The following is a 21,266-nucleotide window of genomic DNA, read 5'->3' on the forward strand; positions in this document are numbered from 1 at the left end:
TGCAGACCATTGTGAAAAGTTTAGCTTTTATTCTATTGGTAAAGGGAAGCCACAGGAGTGTTGGAAGCAGGGAAGTGATGTGATCTGGTTTATACTTGAGAACATCACTCTGGTGGGTGTATGGAGGCTGATTTGTATTGGCACAAGAATGGAAATAGAGAGACCACTTAAGAGGCTAATTAGTCTAATAAAAAATGTTGACTTGACCTAAGATTTTAGCAGAGAAGTGGGGTGGTCACATTGGCGATGGACCCTGGAGACAGCACAATCGGGGAATGTTGTGAGGGTAAGAGCAGTCAAGAATGTGTCCTAGATTTCAGTTCTGACCAATTTAATACTAATTGGGATGAGAAATACTGGAGAGAAACAGATTTTTTGAGGGAGATGGATCAAGAGTTCTGGATCAGACTTGCTGTATTTGAGATGCTTATTAGCCATCAAGAAGAAATGCATAATAGACAACTGAAGAGAGGAGTGGTTTTGTTTCAAAGGAGGGGTCAGCAGCAGCAATATAGATTTGGGAATCATCAGCCTGAAGATGGCATTACTGCCATCAGACTGGATTAAGTCTTCCAGAGGGAGAATGTGGTAACTTAAGGAAGGACAGTCAAAAACAAAGCCCTAGGTTTGCATTTAGGGGTCACACCAAAAAGGAGCCCTCCTAGAAAACTAAAGAGTGACCAATGAGAAAATATAAAGAACTTGAAAGTGGTATCAAGAAAGCTAAAAGAAGAAAGTGTTTTGAGCAGAGACTGGTCGACCCTGTTAAATGCTGCTGGAAAGGAAAGTAGAATGGGCATAAAAGACTGGCTGTTGGAATTGGCAATATGGAAACTGTGAGTGGCCTTGAGAAGAAATGTTTTAGTACGGTGATGGAAACCAGAGTCTGATTTGTAGTGGAAAGAAGATAAAATGGGAGGTGGAAAAACAGCATCATCTGCATTAAATTCTGGCCTTAAATATTTTTTTTTGAAAGGGAACAGAGAAGTGGAGATGGAAGTAAAGTGAGATAAACGAAGGTTTTGTTTAAGATGGGGGATATTAGGGTATGTCTCTATCCTAACGGATACAATCCAGTGAGGAGGAAGAGTATGATGATGTTGGAGAGAAAGATGAGAATTGCACAACAGATGTAAGAGCAAGGTTGTTCAGATGGCTGCAAGGAATGGGATCCAGAACACAAGGGCTGAGGGGTAGCCTTTGATTGCAGCAGAGACATTTCTTACAGTGCAACAGGCAGTAAAGGCAAAGCATACAAATGCAGGTACGATGGCAGATTTCCAGTTGCAACAGTGGAGTTTCTATAATCAATCTTTATTTTCTCTGAAGTATTATATAAAGGCACAGCCAAGAGTAAGAGGGGAAGAGTATTTGAGGAGTGGAAAGAAGTGTGATAAAATTTGCAGAGTGGGAAAACAAATATACAAGGGAAGGGTGATAGGATTTATAGGCAGTACTCTTTATAGGGAGTACTGAGTGCCCACTTAAGATTCATGATCATGAATTTAGAGTGAGACTGGTCAGTGAAATGTCAAAATGAGACTAGCATGCAATTTTTCCCCAGCAATATTCTGCTCTTGCAGGGCAGGAGCAGAGATGGTTTTAGAGTTGGGGTTGGGCAGGCAAGGAGGAAAAAGAAGGGCAAGGGAGTTACAGAAGTATTTAAAAAGATGGGCTCTGAGAATTATGGTGAGAACAGAGGAAAATAAGGATGTTGGGTAGTGAAAAAAAGTGATAGTGAAAATGGATTAAGGTCTCAATGAGATCAAAGAAATGTTGGAGTGTGAGTACTAGAACAGACAAAGAATAAGAGGCAGTGGACAGAGTGTACGATGCAGATACTACGGATTGCAGAGCTAATGACATTAGAGATGACAAGGTCAAGAGTTTAATCATTTACATCTTTACTCCATCTTGAGTTAACTTTTGTATATGGAGAAAGGCAAGGATCCAGTTTCATTTTTCTTTTGTGTATGGCTAGCCAGCTACCCCAGCACCATTTATTGAATAGGGTCTTTTCCCTAATGCTTATTTTTGTTAACTTTGTTGAAGATCAGATGGTAGTAGGGGTGTGGCTTTATTTCTGGATCCTCTATTCTGTTCCATTGGTCTATGTGTCTGGTTTTGTACCAGTGCCATGCTGTTTTGGTTACTGCAGTCCTGTAGTATAGTTTGAAGTTGGGTAATGTGATACCTCAGGCTTTGTTCTTTTTGCTTAGGATTGCTTTGGTTATTTGGGCTCTTTTTTGTTCCATATGAATTTTAGACTAGTTTTTTCTAATTCTGTGAAAAATAACATTGGTAGCTTGATAGGAATAGTATTGAATCTGTAGATTGCTTGGGCAGTATGGCCATTTAGATGGTAATGATTCTTCCAATCCATGAGCATGGACTGTTTTTCCATTCGTTTGTATCATCTATGATTTATTTTAGCAGTGTTTTGTACTCCTCCTTGAAGAGATCTTTCACCTCCTTGGTTAGATGTATTCCTAGGGGTGTGTGTGTGGTGGGGGGTATTGTAAATGGGATTGTGCTCTCGATTTGGCTCTCAGCTTGAATGATTTTGGTGTATAGGAATGCTACTGATTTTTCTACATTGATTTTTGTATCTTGAAACTTTACTGAAATTGTTTACCAGTTCTAGGAGCTTTTTGTTAGAGTCTTTAGGGGTTTCTAGGTATAAAATCATATTGTCGGCAAAGAGAGAGAGTTTGACTTCTTCTGTTGGATGCCTCCTTCTCCTATTTGGATGCATTTTGTTTCTTCCTGTTGCCTGATTGCTCTGGCTAGGACTTCCAGTACTGTGTTGAATAGAAGAGGTGAGAGTGAGCATCCTTGTCTTGTTCTGGTTCCCAAGGGAAATGCTTCCAGCTTTGGCCAGTTCAGTATAATGTTATCTGTGTGTTTGTCATAGATGTCTCCTATTATTTTGAGGTATGTTCCTTCAATGTCTTGTTGGTTGAGAGTTTTTAACATGAAGGGATGTTAGGTTTTATCAAAGGTTTTTTCCACATCTATTGAGATCATTATATAGCTTTTGCTTTTAGTTCTATTTATATGGTAAATCACATTTTTATGTTATTTAAAAAATATCAATAGCTTTTGGGGTACAAGTAGTTTTTTGTTACATGGATGAATTATGTAGCTGTGAATTCTGAGATTTTAGTGCAGCCATCACCCAAGTAGTGTACATTGTACCTAATGTGTGGTTTTTTTTTATCCCTAGCTCCCTCCCAACCTCCTCCTTCTGAGTCTCCAAAGTCCATTACATCACTCTGTATGCCTTTGCTTGCTCATAGCTTAGCTCCCACTTATAAGTGAGAACATATGGTTTTTGGTTTTCCAATCCTGTGTTACTTCACTTAGAATAATGGCCTCCAGCTCCATCTAAGTTGCTGCAAAAGACATTGTTTCATTCCTTTTTATGGCTTAGTAGTATTCCATGGTATATGTATGCCACACTTTCTTTATCTGTTCATTAGTTGATGGGCACTTAGGTTTGTTCCACATCTTTGCAATTGTGAATTGTGCTGCTATAAACATATGTGTGCAAGTGTCTTTTTCATATAATGACTTCTTTTCCTTGGGTAGATACCCAGCAGTGGGATTGCTGGATCAAATGGTAGATCTACTTGTAGTTCTTTAAGGAATCTCCACACTGTTTTTCATAGAGGCTGTACTAATTTACATTCCCACCAGCAGTGTATAAGCATTCCCTTTCCTCCACATCCATACTGCCCAAAACAATCTATAGATTCAATGCAATTCCCATCAAAATAACATCATTTTTCACAGAATTAGAAAAAAAATCCTAAAATTCATATGAAACCAAAAAAGAGTCCAAATAGCTAAAGTATTCCTAAGCAGAAAGAATAACATTTCTTGATTTGCATATGTTGAACCAATTTTGCATCCCAGGAATGAAGCCTACTTGATCGTGATGAATTAACTTTTTTTTTTTTTTTTAGATGGAGTTTTGCTCTTGTCACCCAGGCTGGAATGCAATGGCGTGGTCTCGGCTCACTGCAACCTCTGCCTCCTGGGTTCAAGAGATTCTCCTGCCTCAGCCTCCCGAGTAGCTGGGATTACAGGCACCCACTACCACGCCCTACTAATTTTTGTATTTTAGTAGAGACAGGATTTCACCATGTTGGCCAGGCTGCTCTTGAACTCCTGACCTCAGGTGATTTGCCCACCTCAGCCTCCCAAAGTCCTGGGATTACAGGCGTGAGTCACCGTGCCCAGCCTTGAATTAACTTTTTATTTTTACTTTTTAATTTTATTTATTTATTTATTTATTTTAATAATATTCATTTATTTATTTTATTATACTTTAAGTTCTGGTATACATGTGCAGAACATGCAGGTTTGTTGCATAGGTGTACATGTGCCATGGTGGTTTGCTGCACCCATCAACCCATCATTTACATTAGATATTTCTCCTAATGCTATCCCTCCTCTTGTCCCCCACCCCTCGACAGGCCCAGTGTGTGATGTTCCCCTCCCTGTGTCCATATGTTCTCATTGTTCAACTCCCACTTATGACTGAGAACATGCGGTGTTTGGTTTTCTGTTCCTGTGTTAGTTTGCTGAGAATGATGGTTTCCAGTTTCATCCATGTACCTGCAAAAGACATGAACCCATTCTTTTTTTATGACTGCACAGTAATACGCTGCTGGATTCCTTTTGCTAATATTTTGCCAAGAATTTTTCTGTCTATGTTCATCAAAATATTGGCTTCCAGTTTTCTTTTTTTTGTTGTGTCTTTGCCGATTTTGGTATCAGGGTGATGCTGGCTTCACAGAATGAGTTAGGGAGGAGATCCTGCTCCTCAATTTTTTGGGAATAGTTTCAGTAGGATTGGTGCCAGCTCTTCTTTGCATGTCTAGTAGAATTTGGCTGTGAATTCATCTGGTCCAGGGCTTTTTTTTGTTCATAGGCTGTAAAGACATGGAATCGACCTAAGTACCCATCAATGGTGGACTGGATAAAGACAATGTGGCACACCATGGAATACAATGCAGCTATAAAAAGAATGAAATAGTGTCCTTTCCAGCAACATAGATGCAGCTGGAGGCCATTATCCTAAGCGAATTAACACAGGCAACAGAAAACCAAATACCATATGTTCTCACTTGTAGGTGGGAGCTACTCACAGACCTGAAGATGGCGACAATAGACACTGGGGACTACTAGCTGGGGGAGGGAAGGGAGCAATGGTTGAAAAACTAACTATTGGGTGCTATGCTCACTATCTGGGTGGTGGGCTCATTCATATTCCAAACCTCAGCCTCACACAATATACCCATGTAACAAACCTGCACATGTACCTCCCCTCAAATCTAAAATAAAAGTTGAAATTATTAAATAAAAAATTTTAAGAAGAATATTGCCATAGGAGTAAGATAGGGGAAAGATCATTGGAGGACAGGAAGCCTTGAAGCTAGGTACTGCATGGATCATCCATATGGATGGTGAAGTCACCAAAAATAGTGACAAAAGTCAAGTGGAGAGGAAGGCAGGGACCCAGAGATTAAACTTGTAAATGAATGAATGTGAGCGGTAAGGAGGTCACCAAATGCTGGCAACCAAGAAAAGTTAGAGGGAGGTAAAGTCTGAGTTCAAAAAAGCTCCATGTTTCAAACAAGAGGACAGGAGTAGTGATTAAGCGGTAATCCTAAGGAGCAAAGACAACAACCCTCACCCTGGGTTTTGAAATATGTGATATGTGGGAGGGCTGAGGGGAAAGAATGTCATCTGCAGATGACCCGGTACTCTTTATGGAAAGAAAGTTAAGGGACCATTCAGAGAAAAAGTGAGTGATATGGGGGAATTGGTTAATGACAGGCCACAAATTCTAATGAAAGGATTTGGGTGGATAGAGCGGGATAAAAGTTTGAATCAAATTAGAGGACATTCAGAACAGTATGTGGGATAGGATAACCAGAAATGATCTGGGGAAGCTTATGTTCTGGTAACTGATGGGAGGCCTGATGGTTTATGTCTTAAGAATATCCTAGAGGAGGAAAGGGGGTAATAAGTCCAAACTGGAGTACGTGGGGCTGCTGCATAGCTGTTCCCACCATTAACTCCATGTGGTATGAAGGCCAGGAGGACAAACAAGGCCTCGCAAAAGAACTGCTAGTTGGGTGTGGTGGCGTGTACCTGTAGTCCCAGCTATGTGGGAGGCTAAGGTAGGAGGATTGCTTGAGCCTAGGAGTTTGAGGCTGTAGTGAGCCATGATTGTGCCTCTGCATTCCAGCCTGGGCAACAGAGAGAGACCCTGTCTCAAAAAAAAAAAAAAAAAAAAAAATTGCTGATTTAGGCAGTTGCAGCTTGATACTGTGAGAACTTCCTTTATTGCTTCAGCACAGTGGTGACCAGTTGGGGAAAAGGTGGTTTCACCTAAAGACCCTGTTGCTGAAGTTGTTTGTTTTCTTGAGAGGTTGAGGTGGCCTCATGAGTGTGATCCCAAGGAATTAAGACTGGTGCTTCTCTCCCATGACTTTCATTTGTAAGGCAGAATCAAGCATGAGGAGTTGAGAATGACCGCTCTCCTATGGCTCACAGAAGGAAGGTAGGTATTGGTGTTTGGATAAAGACCAGGAGGAGGAGGTCCTGGCTAGGACCTATTCACAGAACAACATAAGAAAAGGAGCCAAGTTTCTATCTGGATTGACATAGTGTAGCATATGACAGCAGAGAGTGGAAAAAGACACAATTATTAGGTTGGTGCAAAAATAATCGCGGTTTTTGCCATTAAAAGTAATTGCAAAAACCGCGATTACTTTTGCACCAACCTAGTAAAACTAAAGGAATTCAGCAGAAGCAGACTATAAGCCATTAGGAAGTCAAAGAGATTTGGGCAAGGTTATTTGTCTATCCCTATACTGATGCATACTGTTTTAATCTATTGCTTTATAATAAGTCATGCTAGGACAAATTTTTGTTTTGTTTTTTTTCTCTAAAATTATGTTTGTTATTCATGGTGTATCATTCTCCCATATGAATTTTGTGTTTGGCTTGCCAATTTCTACACCCTCCCTGACACAAAAAAGAAAACACACACACACACACACACAAACCAAAAACATTGTTATAATTTTTCTTGGAATCATATTGAATTGATAAATTTGTAATACATTTTATTTGTAATAAATTTATTTATAAAATAAATCTTTATAATACCAGAACTTCCTGCTTATAAACATGAAATCTCTTATTTATTTTGGTCTTTTTTTATGACCTTCATTAGTTTTATAATTTCTACACAATAGGCCTTGCAACTCCTTTTTTTATTCCTGGGTACTTTTTGGGATTTCTTACCTTAATAGTATTTTTTAAATTATAATCTTTAATTAGTCCTTGGTGGAGTGATTTTTATATATTGTTATTCTATCTCACAGCCTTCTAGCATACCCATATTTGTTCTGAGTTTTTCTACAGATCTTTTTGGATTTTTTTGTAGGTATACATATTATCTACGAGTAATAAAATTTTGTTTCTTATTTTTTAAGTTTTAAATTTATTTTCCTTTATATTCACTGAATTTGGGGTCTAGGAGGTCATCAATTAGCTAGGAACAATAATTAAAATAATATTATTAGTAGTTGAAATGTGTAATGACATTGTGATATTGTGATATAACGAGAAATACGTATTTGGTTTTCATCCCTGGCTCCTGATAGAGAACTCCTAAAACCTCCAGAATTTCCTGCACGATGGAGTGCTAGGAACATCCTTTGTTATAACATTCGGTCTTTGGCCCCAGTTCCTGATACAGAACCCCTAAACTCCTTGGAATTTCCTGGGTGATGGGATTGTCTTTTGTTCTAATGAAGCAACTCTTGACAGACTCCCAGATACCTTTAAGATGTGGGGTGGTCACCAGAAAAAGCAAGCCACGATTAGAAGCTTAGAGCCTTCAGCCCCACAGTGCATCTCCCAGGAAGTGGGGAGGGTGTGGAGACTGAATAAATAATTGATCATGCCTATGTGATAAAGCTTCTCCTTACAGTGCAGGTTTTGGAATGCTAAAACACATCTACATACCAGGGGTGTGGCGTGTCACAACTCCACGGGGACAGAAGCTCCTTTTCTTGGGAATCTCCTGGACCTTGCCCAACTGTTTACTGTATCCTTTGTTTTGACCTTTATAATAAACTGGCAAACCTAAATAAACATTCCCCTGAGTTCTGTGAGTTGTGCTAGCAAATTATTGAACTCAAGGAAGGATTTGTGGGACCTCCCCAAATTATAATTAGTTGATTAGAACTACAACCTGGGACTTGTGACCGGCATCCGAATTGGGGGACAGTCTTGTGGGACTGAGCCCTTAATCTGTTGTTGGCTGGAGGGGGGGTCTGTGCTAACTCCAGATAGCTAGTGCCAGAATTGTATTAAATCATAGGACACCTACTCGGTCATCCACAGAGAACTGGAGAATCACTCGGTGTGGAAAATCCATACATTTGGTATTAGAGTGTTATGAAATGGATATAGAGAGAAACAGTTGTTTCTTTCCCTATATAGATGCTCTCAGATATTACAGTAGTAATGAAAAAAATGCAAACATAAACTAAGTAATGTGGTATTTCAAGAACAAAAATACCTATTTATACATGGCAGGAATAGCAGATAATCTCTGGGAGAAAGTAACATATTAATGGAGGGCATGGGATAAATGAAATTAGGAGACACACTAAAGTCACAATTAACATGGCAAAAAGTCACAGCAAGAAAACATACTTAGTATATCATACTTGCAAGTAGACAAGATACAGTATTGAAGAATAAATTTTTAGGTATTTTTAGGAAACAATTTTCCTTCCCTATGTCTATGCATTTATTTCTGCTGCCAGTTAAACATTACTGTTACAAAATATAAAAGGCCAACATCAACATTTAATGAAGCTGTAAACCTACCATCAACTATTGTATCCACAATGAAGCCTAGTAATGCCACATCATTGGCACAGGGGCATTTTGTCACTTTGAGATCTACCACATGTGGATATAATTTACTGATCTCGCTTTCTGGAATCACATCCCCAGGAGTCCACTGAAGAATCGGTTCTGTGGAAATCAAATTTGGGTGTTTAAGTTATGGGAGCACCCTTGAAAATGGATGCTACTTTCCTTTAAAGGTTTTAAAAGAACTATGTAAAGAAACTATTCTATAGTTCAAAAAAGGTGCATTACCTCACTCTACATTGGTTAAAAATCAGTCAGTGACTATTTTCCAGGATATAAGGAGTAAAGTCTAATTCCCCTTGGTGGGGGGCTGGCAAGGTTACATTGCAGAAGAGCATGTGGAATGAGAGAGATTGCTTTGGCCACATTTGAAAAATACCATTTGCCACAGGATCTATCCCTAGAAATGGAATTGCTGGATCACAGAATACGCACATTTATAACTTCTGAGCCCACTCATTTACTTTTTGTTCTCTTCTCAATCCCACTGAAATAGCAGTAGATATATAAAAATGAGAATAAATCCAGAGTAGCAGTGGAGAACAGGGCAGTTATCATTAGTGGCCAAGAGACTTAGAGGGATTTCTGGAAGGTAGTTGAAAAATACTATTTGCCACAGGATCTATCTGTATAAATGGAATTGCTGGATCACAGAATAAATTTATAACTTCTGCTTCAAGAGCCCACTCATTTACTTTTTGTTCTCTTCCCAATCTCATTGAAACAACAGTAGGTAGATGAAAATGAGAATAAATCCAGAGTAGCAGTGGTGAACAGGGACAGTTATCATTAGGGGCCAAGAGACTTAGAAGGATTTCTGCAAGACAGAAGTTGGGAATGAGATGCAGAAGAAAAAGCAATCAGAGGTGAAGCATCTCCAATGCAGCACAGGCAGAATAGCAGCACTAGTGGTGAATAAGGTCTTTCACGTGGCAAACCAGGCCTTCCAGAATCTGACGAACTCTTGGTTCCTCAGCTTTACTTCTTGCCAGAACTGGCCTCCCATTACAGGCTCTAGTTTGTGGGGCTTTGAATATCTGTTTTTCTCACAACCCTATTTTTCAGTCCTCGATGTGAATGTCTCCCTCTTTGGGAAGCCTTCCATGACGCCCTAGAATGAGTGAGGCTCTCCTCCCAGGTGCTCCAATAGGACTCTGCACTCACTGTAACTAGAATAATCAGGGTACACTCTTCCTCACCAGACCAGGGTAGACAATGAGCCTTTTGAAAGAACGTCATCAGACAAGGCATCACAAATTTTAAAACTTAAAATATTACTTTTGGATATGCAAAGGATTGGAGCTAAAGTCGAATTTTCATGCATTAATAAAAGGGAGGGGTTTTTTTTCTTTTGGAAAAAAATGAGGAAAAAAAAAGAGTACAAAAAGTAAGCCAGGGCAATTTGAAAGACAACTGCTGCCTGAATTTCAAAAATAGTCAAAGGACTTTTAAAAGCAGAGATAACTAATAACCAGTTATTTAGCTATTTACATTCTCCTCTGTCTCCCCAACTTTCAATAAAATCTGCTACAAACCCAAAGACTTTATGTGATATTTTTTTCACTTTGTGCAAAGCAAGAAAACAAGCTAACTTTTCATCTGGGTTGACGTAGTGCAGAACAGGGACAGCCAAGAAGGGAAAGAGACGCAATCTCTAACTACACTAATTCACCAGGAAGTCACTCCAGAATTCAAAGAAATGTGGGGCAAAGCAGCTGACGTTGCAGGGTATAGTATGTGTTTGCAGACCATTCACACCCAGGTCAGGGAGATTTCAGCTTACCACTGGACATCACTGAGCTGACAATGCCCCCCTACTTATATACAAGTTCCTGAAGTCAGGTAGTATATCTTAAGCATTTTAAGAACAAGGAAGTAATTAAAAGTTTTGACTGCTACTAAGACGCTAAAAAGGGGACAGAAAAGTGACCAATATGACGGTCGCTGGTGACTGTGATTAGCAACGGTTTGAGTAGCGTGGAGGAGATGGAAACAAATGAGTGGTTTGGGGTGTGGATTGGATATGAGGAAATAGAGACAAGGTTTTACACTCTCTTTTGAGTTCAGTAGTGAATAAAGATTTCTAACTCTAGCTTTAACTCTTGATTCCTATTTCCCAGTGTCTGCTCCTCCTGTCTTCAGCATTTTGGTGAATGATAACATCCTCTACTTGAGTGCTTGAGTAAGAAATTCAGGCATCATCCTTGTTAATTCTGTTTTCCCCCATCTTAGTCCACCAAGAAGCCATAGCAGCTCTACTTTCAAAATGTATTCTGAAGGCTCTGCTCACCACCTCCACTGCTAATGCTACTGTCCATCTACTCCAGACCTTCTCAAGGGGACTATTGCAACAACTGCTACCAATTTCCTTTATTCCATTCTTGCTATCCTTCCTCAAGAGTTATTCTCTACATAGCAGCCAAAATGGTCTTTTCATTGTAAAAGATAAATCAGAATTTATTAGTTCTCTGCTTAAAATACCCCAATGGCTTTAAGTTATAATTACAATAAAGTCCACACTTTTTACCAAGATTCCTGCCAGCTTCTCCAAACTCATGATCCATCACTCTGTCATTTACTATGCTTCAGCAACACTAGTCTCCTTTTAGTTCCTCAAACAGATCAATCTCATCTCCACATCTGGAGCTTTCAAAGATCTACCAATTTGTGAAGCTTTTTGCTGCAATTATACCTCAGTACATTCTAAACAAATTAAGTTAGCATTTCAGATCTTTTAAAAATTGATATAACAATTTTATATTGATATTTCAGTACTTAAAAAGTAGCATAGGATATCAAACTATCAGAGTCCCAAAGACAGTATTGCAATTACTATTGAATAATTAGTAACACTTGTTTGTTTGTTTTTTTAATTTGGAAGCTACCTAAAAAACTACTTACTTTTTTGGAATAAGTAAATATAATCAACTTTATAAGCCATTGTTTATAATGACCCTCAATGTGGCCACAGTAAAATATGCACTTCCTTTTTTTTTTTTTTTTTTTTTTTTTTGAGACACAGTCTCACTCTGTTGCCCAGGCTGGAATACAATGGTGCAATCCTGACTCACTGCAACCTCTGCCTCCTGGGTTTAAGCGATTCTCCTGCCTCAGTCTCCCAAGTAGCTGGGACTACAGATGTGCATCACCACGCCTGGTTAACTTTTGTATTTTTTTTTAATTTAAGTAGAGATGGAGTTTCACCATGTTGGCCAGGCTGGTCTCAAACTCCTGGCCTCAAGTGACCTGCCCACCTCAGCCTCCCAAAGTGCTGAGATTACAGGCATGAGCCACCACACCCAGCCTGTATTTCCACATTTCTATAGCACTCTTTGCAGATCTTTGTTAATAATTTATCCACATGTATTTAATTCTTTATCCTATCAGATTATGAGTGCCTCAAGGGTCATGATTATCTCATTTTGTTTTTAATCTCTAGGACCTTAGCACAGAATCTGGCATATAGCAGATGTCAAAGTTTGTTGAAAGAATATATGAATTCCATTTTACTTCTGTCTGTTGGCATTTACCTCGAATAACATCCAATAGAGTTCCTTCAGTAGCATAAATATTTAGTCCATGATGTAAAGTGATCCTTACTAACCATTCTTCTACAGCTGCAATATCTGTTTGAAAACAAAAGGCAAATAATCAACTATTTTTTCATATGTTGTGTTTGGTGAAATTTAAGGATATGTGAACATTACCAACAATGATAGCCTTTCCTTTTCCAACCATTTTGTTGGCATTTATATGTCAAATCTCATGTTTTCCCTATAAACATTTTGCTCATAAAATAATGGAAAAAGAATTATGAAGTGATCTTAACACCATAGCAATGAATCTAGATACTAATATTTATGTCATAATTTTTCTCCTAGAGCTGTAGGGGCTTGATAAAAAGCAAATTGTGACTCTTCTTGTGAAGCAGACCATGATTAATTAAAATGTATCATATAAACCCTAAGGTGAACAACAAAAAAAGCTTTTAAGGTATAACTAATAAGCCAATAGTGGAGATAAAATGGAATCATAGAAAAGAATTAATATGAATGAAGACAGAAAAAGGGGAGAAAAGCAAAACAGAGAAGATTGAACAAATAGAAACAACCTGCAAGGTGGTAGATTTTAATATAACTATCCGTATCAACAATTACATTAAATGTAAGTGGTCTAAAATATCATCTAAAAGACTAGATTTGACAGATTAGGTGTAAAAATCAAGATTAAACTATATGTTATTTATAACAAACTTATTTTAAATGTAAAAGCATAAATAAGTTAAAAGTAAAAGAATGGATAGGGCCTGTGGAAGCCAACAGCAGCAGCTTTAGCCTGGGAGCTGCTGAAGTGACTGTACCCACAGGCCAAGGCTGAGGTTGAAACTGAAACGGGGGTTCACTCAGGAAGAACACACCTGGTCCAAATGGTCTGGCTGCATAGGCCCTCATGTCCACCCAGGCATCTAGGCAGGTCTGTGCGCTGTCATGGCAAGGCTATGGCTACACTAGTGGCTACTAAATCAGCCAGTGCCCAAGTACATCAATTGCTATCTGTGCCTCTTGCTGTCACCACTCTCCATCAAGAAGTTCCTGGACTTTGGGAGAGATAATGGCTACAGAGAACATCATATATGATTTCACAAAAGGAGATTCCCATGCTACTGGCTAACACAGTGAATGAAGCCAATTTTCTGCTGGGTAAGTGGTTTAACAGGCCTTCAGTAGGATTGGTTCAAAGTTGGTATATGCAGAACTTTCTTGAAGTTTTAGAATATAAAAATAAGGGCTAGGCACGGTGGCTCATGCCTGTAATCCCAGCACTTTGGGAGGCCGAGGTGGGCGGATCATGAGGTCAGGAGATCGAGACCATCCTGGCTATCATGGTGAAGCCCCGTCTCTACTAAAAATACCAAAAAAAAAAATTAGCCAGGCGTGGTGGCAGGCATCTGTAGTCCCAGCTACTTGGGAGGCTGAGGCAGGAGAATGGCGTGAACCCGGGAGGTGGAGCTTTCAGTGAGCCGAGTGAGCCACTGCACTCCAGCCTGGGCAACAGAGTGAGACTCCGTCTCAAAAAAAAAAAAAAAAAAAGAATATAAAAATAAGAGCCCTGAAGATCCACAGGTCTTAGATAACTTTCAATAAGTACTGATGAAAGCCAGAAAAATGTGGTTTCTATAGTGGTACATGGAGTGATTGAACATAAGAAAAATTATGTGTTTGAGTCTTTTATTCGCAGTACAGCCAGTATCTTCCAGAATGGTTTTATCCCAACTCCATTTCTTCCCACATGCTTATTAACTAGCATGCACTTCTGTTTGATGGTGACACTATCCCTGCTCATTCTAAACACAGAAGAAATATTGATCTCACCTGTAATGTGGCTGATATAGTGAACAATGTATATGAAATAGCCAAGAGGCTGTGTGAATAGTATTAGCTGGTAGCTCCAGAGGTGGAATTTGAAGAGTTCAATGCCAAAGCTCCAGACAAACCTATTCGAGTAGTTTATGTGCCGATATATCTGTTATACATGCAATTCAAGAACTCAACGAGAACAACAGTAGCACTCCATGAAGACAGAAAATAGAGATACTTGGCTGTTAAAACCTTTGTTATTTGGGTTAAAAAAAAAGATTTCTTCATTAAGTGACTGAGGTGGTGGTGTCTCACTTTGAAAATTTATCTTTTTTAAACTATATGTATTCAAATTCTAATAGACATAGCTGTAGCCTATAAGAGTTGTCCCTTTGGCTGGATTCAGTTAAAATTCACCATTTTTTTTCATCTGCATGCCATATATTTTTAAGGAGATCTAACACTATGTGATGGAATAAATGGGTATTGGTGCTGTCACTTATTTAAAGGCTGTTTTAAGTGAATCATTTGAGAGACTTCCAGTTTTTAAGACCTCTACTTGGCACTATTACAAAACTACACCTGATGATTGATGTGATACTAGCAGTAAACCCAGAGATGCTTCAAAATATAAGACTAAACAGGAAAAGGTCAGTACTGATAGAACTTTCTAGTCCTCTATGTGAAGAAAGATTGTCTTTTGTAAGTCAATCAGAGAGAACGCCTTTCTTCTACCAACTCTTGAGCATGGCACCATAACTACTCCAGTGGCTGAATGTTTATTTCCTCCATGCCAGCTGGATATTTTCATGGAGCCTTTCCTGTAGCCACTCTGGCTCTTCCATTAAACTAGTAACTTGAATAATTTTTTTACCATATCTTGCTATGGTGTGGTTAGTGACACAAAGAAAGAGCTTCTCTAGAGCTCTAGCATCCTCATAACCTCCACCTCATTATTGTAGAGTTGAGTGTCTACAGTCTCCACAGGATTCTGAACTTTCTTCCCATTCTGGACGTAGCATATACCCACTGTGACCAAATATAATGCTTGTCTCAAACCACTGATTAGGGGCTCAGGGTATGTGAAACTTAAAGACATCAGCTGAGTCCATCTGATAATTCAGTCCCAGGATCCTTCCTTCCTCATATGCATATCTCCTCCACTGTCTTAGACTTTTGTCTTCCTCCACCTGATTATATTTTCATCATGAGTTATGGGTACTTTTGTGTTAGAGCTTACTCACTGATGCACTGGTTTTATTTTATTTATTTATTTTTTGAGACAGAGTCTCTGTCTCCCAGGCTGGAGTGCAGTGGCGCCATCTCAGCTCACTGCAACCCCCACTTCCTGGGTTCAAGTGATCCTCCTGCCTCAGCCTCCCAAGTAGCTGGGATTACAGGCATGTGCCACCACACCCAGCTAATTTTTGTATTTTTAGTAGAGACAGGTTTTCACCATATTGGCCAGGCTGGTCTTGAACTCCTGACTTCAAGTGATCTGCCTGCCTTGACCTCCCAAAGTATTGGGATTACAGGCATGAGCCACTGCACCTGGCTGGTTTTAAGATTCATTTGTGTACTTCCATTCTGTTGATGAAAGTGTTCCAAAAGTTGTTTTGAATAAAAGGTGAAAGGATGAAAAAATATGACACTAATCAAAAGAAAGCTGTAGCAGCCATATCAATATCTGACAAAGGAGAGTTCAGATCAATGCAATATCAGAAATAAAGGGGGACAATACATATGACAAAGGCATGATAACCCTAAGTGTAGACATGCTTAACAACACAGCTTCAAAATACGTAAATCAAAAGTTATGTCAAGAGTACATGGGGCATTTACTAAATAAGCCATAAAACACATTTTAATAAATTAAATTGCTATCACATGAAATATGCCCTCTAAACATAATGGAATAAGCTAGAAAAATCAATAACAGAAAGACATCTGAAAAATTCCCCAATATTTGAACATTTTACAACACACTTCTAAAAAACCATGTATCAAAGAGAAAGTGCTGTGGGGAATTAGAAAATATTTTTAATTGAAAGAAAAGGAAAACACAACATCACAATTTATTGGATGCAGATAAAGCAATGCTTAGAGAGAAATATATAGCAGTAAAATACTTGCATTAGAAAAAAGAAATCTCAAATCAATTACAGTAAGTTCTCACTTATAATCATCAATATGTTCTTGGAAACTAGGACTTTAGGCAAAACAATGTATAATAGAAACCAATTTCACCATAGGCAAATTGATATAAACAAGAGTTAAGTTTCTATGGCATATATCTGGTCACAAAAACATCACCAAACTTCTAAATAAAGACCCCAAATTCTTCTAATATTAAATATTAAAATAAATGTGAGCTATGCATAGATTTTAAAAAGATTAATAAAAACAAGTAAGATAATTACTTACCCAATTTTTGGTGAATCAGTAAGTAATGGTAGTCATAGCAGTGGTGGATTAAATAAAGGAATAAATGTTTGCAAAGCAAAAACTGTAAGGAGCATCCTCTACCACATGCAGTTATAAAACAATAACAAACATGGCAGGCTAACTGAGGGCTTTTGTATTGCATTGTTTACTGTCATGCATTTGTTTGTATGATTATCGTATACTTAATAAATTTTTACTTTATAATAATTTGTAAGTATTCATTCATTCATTTTGTAGCCTGCTTATTTCAGTTCAGAATCAGGGGAGCCTACTCCAGCAGCTCAGGAGTAGGAACCAACCCAAGGCGGGAACCAACCCAAGATTGAACGCCATTTCTTCACAAGGTGCACTTACACACACACCCAAGCTCAGTCATACGGGGACAATTTAGACACACCAATTAACCCAACATGCACATCTTTGGCTGTGCTAGGAAACTAGAGTACTCAGAGAAAACCTACACAGACATGGGGAGAACACGAGCACTCCACACAGACAGTGGCCCTGGCCAGGAATTGACTTTTCTTCCTCATCAATATTATAATGAAATGATGTTGAATGAAATTATGTTGAATGAAATGAGGTTATTCGAGGATCTGCTGTATATGAAGCAGGCTTTGGAAGATAGTAAAGAGTTTGTAAAGGGTCAGATAGTAAATATTTGGGACTTTGTATGTTATATGATATCTGTTACACCACTTCAACTATACCACTGTAGCATAAAAGCAGCCATAGAAGACACATAAATAAATGAGCATGATTGTGTTCCAATAAAATTTTATTTACAAAAATAGGCAGTAGGCAGGATCAGGGGTCAGTACTTTGCTGACCCCTGATCTAAAGATTCCCAACTTAACAAACTAGGAAAAAAAAAAGAAGCAAATTAAACCCAGTGCAAGTAGAAGGATAAGATAAAGAGTGACAACTGATGAAATTAGGAACAGAAAAACAATATACACAATTAATGAAATCAAAAGATGTCTCTTTGAAACATAAAAACCGATGAACCCCTGCAAGACTAATAATTTAAAAAATACAAATAACTCATGTTAGAGATAAAATAGGGAACACCACTACAGACACTATAGATATTCTAAGGATAAGAAGGGAATATCACAAACAACTCCGTGTCCGTAGATTCAACAACTTAGATGAAATGGACGCTTTCTTTGAAAGACAAACTGTCAAAGCTCACTTAAAGAGAAACAGAAAACTTGAATATTCATAAATCTATTAAGGGATAATGAATGTGTATTTAAAATCCTTTCACAAAGAAAACTCCAAGCCCAGATACCTTCACTGGTTAATCTCACCAAACATTTAATGAAAGGGTGACACCAATTCTATAAAAACTCATCCACAATATAGAAAAGCAGGGAACTCATCCCAACTCATTTTATAATGACAACCTTACTCAGATACTAGAATGAAATAAAGACATTCCAAGAAAAGAAAATAAATCTCCATACTGATAACCTAGGAAACCTACTAGCCAAATGAATTCAGGAATATATAAATAAGATAATACATCATGACCAAGTGTTGTTTGTCCTAGGATTCCAAGACTGGTTCAAAATTCAAAAAGGAATCAATGTAATTTATCATATCAACAGATAATTGTAAGCAAATCCTTATAATCATCTCAATAGATGCAAAAAATCATTTAACAAGGTTTGACACCAATAATAAAAACTTGGCAAACTTGTAATGAAGGAAATTTCTTCAACCTGATGAAGGGCGCCTATGTAAAACATGAATGTTTTTTCCCTAAAACTGGAAACAAGGCAAGGATGTCCTCTCTTACTATTCCTTTCATACTGGAATCATACTAGAGGTCCTACCAGTACAATAAGGCAAAAAAAAAAAAAAAAAAAAAAAAAAAAGAAAGAAAAAAAGAAAGAAAATGAATACATACTGGAAGAGAAGAAATAAAATTATCTCCATTCCTAAATGAGTGATTATCCATGTAGAAAATCCTAAAGAATATATTAAAAGCTATTAGAACCAATAAGTGAATTTAACAAGATTGCAGGATACAAGATCAATAAACAGAACTCAATCATTCTTCTACATATGAACAACGAACAATTGGAAATCAAAATATTAAAAAGTACCACTTACAATAACACTCCAAACCATAAACTACTTTTTTTTTTTTTTTTTTGAGATAGAGTCTTGCTCTGTCACCTAGTCTGGAGTGCAATGGTGTAATCCTGACTCACTGCAACCTCTGCCTCCTGGGTTCAAGCAATTCTCCTGCCTCAGCCTCTCGAGTAGTTGAGATTACAGGTGCCCTCCAATGCGCCCGGCTAATTTTTGTATTTTTAGTAGAGATGGGGTTTTGCCACGTTGGCCAGGCTGGTTTCAAACTCCTGACCTCAGGTGATCCACCCGCCTCGGCCTCCCAAAGTGCTGGGATTACAGGCCTGAGCCACTGTGCCTGGCCCAAAACCATGAACTACTTAGGTATAACTTAAAAAACAAAAACCAACAAAATAGAAACCACTCAAACTGCATTCTCTCCCTCTTCCTCTACCACAGGAAGAGAAGAATGATCATCAATGGCAAATGGCAGTTGCGGCCAACCAACACCAGGAGCCAGCTTCGCGCTTAGGAGAGAATACTGAGCCTTTTCCTTGTGGTTTCCAGTGCTCTACACATTCACAGAAGCTTCTCTAGTAACAAACTATAGAGATGATCGCCGAAAGTATAATTTTGGTATACTTTTTTGTTTTTATGTGCAAGTTCTCTAAGCTGAAAGCCACAAAACCTGGATGAAATAAATTTTTAAAAAGATGTAAACAAATGGAGAGATATAGTGTCTTCATGGTTTGGAAGACTCATTATTTTTAAGATATTGACTCTCCCAGCAAGGCATGGTGGTTCATGCCTGTAATCCCAGCACTTTGGGAGGCCGAGGTGGGTGGATCACCTGAGGTTAGGACTTTGAGACCAGCCTGGCCAACATGGCAAAACCCCGTCTCTACTGAAAATACAAAAAAATTAGCCAGGCGCCTGTAATCCCAGCTACTGGGGAGCCTGAGGCAGGAGAATCACTTGAACTCGGGAGGCGGAGGTTGCGGTGAGCCAAAATCATGCCAATGCACTCCAGCCTGGGCAATAAGAGTGAGACTCCATCTCAAAAAAAAAAAAAAAAAAAAAAAAAAGATATTATTGACTTTCCCTAAACTGATCTATAGATTCAATGCAATACAAAATTAAAAATCACTGCAGGATTTTTGTAGAAGTAAACAAGTTGATTCTAAAATTTACATAGAAAGGCAAAAGAACTATAATAACCAAAACAATTTTGAAAAAGAAGATCAACATTGAAGGACTAACATTGCTTACAAGACCTATTATAAAGCTAAAATAATCAAGACAGTATAGTATTGGTGAAAGGATACAGTCCAGAAATAGCAATTCAATGGAGATAAAAAGTTTTTACAATGGTACTGGAATAATTGGGTATCCGTATTCCAAAAAATTAACATTGGCCCATATAACTTATAAAAATCAACTCAAAATAAATCATAGACCTAAATACACAAGCTAGAAGTGTAAACTTCTAGAAGAAAATATAGGAGAATATCTTTGTGAACTTAGGCAAAGATTTCTTAGCTGTGATATCAAAAGTACCATCCGTAAAATAAAAAGCTGATAAATTAGCCTTCAGCAAAATTGAAAACTCTGATCTTCAAGAGATACTCTTAAGAGATGAAAAGACAACCCCAGACTGGGAGAAAATATCCGCAAATCATATGTGGTAACACCCATATCCAGAATATATAATAAACTTGTAAAACATTCGAACAGATACTAAGCCAAATGGCAAATAAGCACAAAAAAAGATGCTCAATGTCATTAGTTGTTAGAAAAATGCAAATTAAAACCACAATTAGTCTGGGCACGGTGGCTCACGCCTGTAATCCCAGCACTTTGGGAGGCTGAGGCCAGTGGATCACCTGAGACCAGACTGCTCAACATGGCGAAACCCTGTTTCTACTAAAAATACAAAAAATTAGCCAGGCCTGGTGGTGCGTATCTGTAATCCTGGCTATTCAGGAGGCTGAGGCAGGAGAATCACTTGAACCCAGGAGGCAGAGGTTGCAGTGAGCTGAGATTGCGCCACTGCACTCCAGCCTGGGCAACAGAGCAGATTTCGTCTCAAAAAAACCCAAACAAACAAACAAACAAACAAAAAACCACACAATTAAATGCCACTACACTTTTTTTTAGAATGGCTAAAAATTTAAAAAATATGTCTATACATACTTATATGCATACATATTTACAAGCATACACACACACACACACACACATACACTAAGTTCTGGCCTGGATGCAGATCACCTGGTGGTCAGAATGCAAAATGATAAAGCCACTTTGGGAAATCGTTTGACAGTTTTTCTTATAAAGTTAAGCTTACACTTACCATACAACACAGTAATCCTACTACTTGGTATTAGCTAAATGCAACAAAAATTTATG

The 21,266-nt window shown here is 38.2% G+C and overlaps 1 protein-coding gene and 1 non-coding gene across 3 annotated transcripts in view; both read right to left on the reverse strand.

Moving 5' to 3' along the window:
• The window catches only part of CATSPERB (cation channel sperm associated auxiliary subunit beta), a 150,239-nt gene that overhangs the window by 113,788 nt on the left and 15,185 nt on the right, over nt 1–21,266 (reverse strand). For both annotated transcript variants that reach the window (XM_016926611.4, XM_054665794.2), the window contains exons 6-7: nt 12,504–12,599; nt 8,926–9,075 (exon numbers count right to left, since the gene is read on the reverse strand). In XM_016926611.4, the coding sequence (XP_016782100.1) occupies nt 8,926–9,075; nt 12,504–12,599 (246 nt within the window). The remainder of the gene's footprint in view (nt 1–8,925; nt 9,076–12,503; nt 12,600–21,266) is intronic.
• Nucleotides 19,277–19,492, reverse strand: LOC112205518 (small nucleolar RNA U3). Its single transcript, XR_002939462.2, has one exon. It is a non-coding gene; the product is annotated as a small nucleolar RNA U3 (small nucleolar RNA).

The sequence above is a fragment of the Pan troglodytes genome, chromosome 15, assembly GCF_028858775.2.
Source record: "Pan troglodytes isolate AG18354 chromosome 15, NHGRI_mPanTro3-v2.0_pri, whole genome shotgun sequence".
Classification (NCBI taxonomy): Eukaryota; Metazoa; Chordata; class Mammalia; order Primates; family Hominidae; genus Pan; species Pan troglodytes.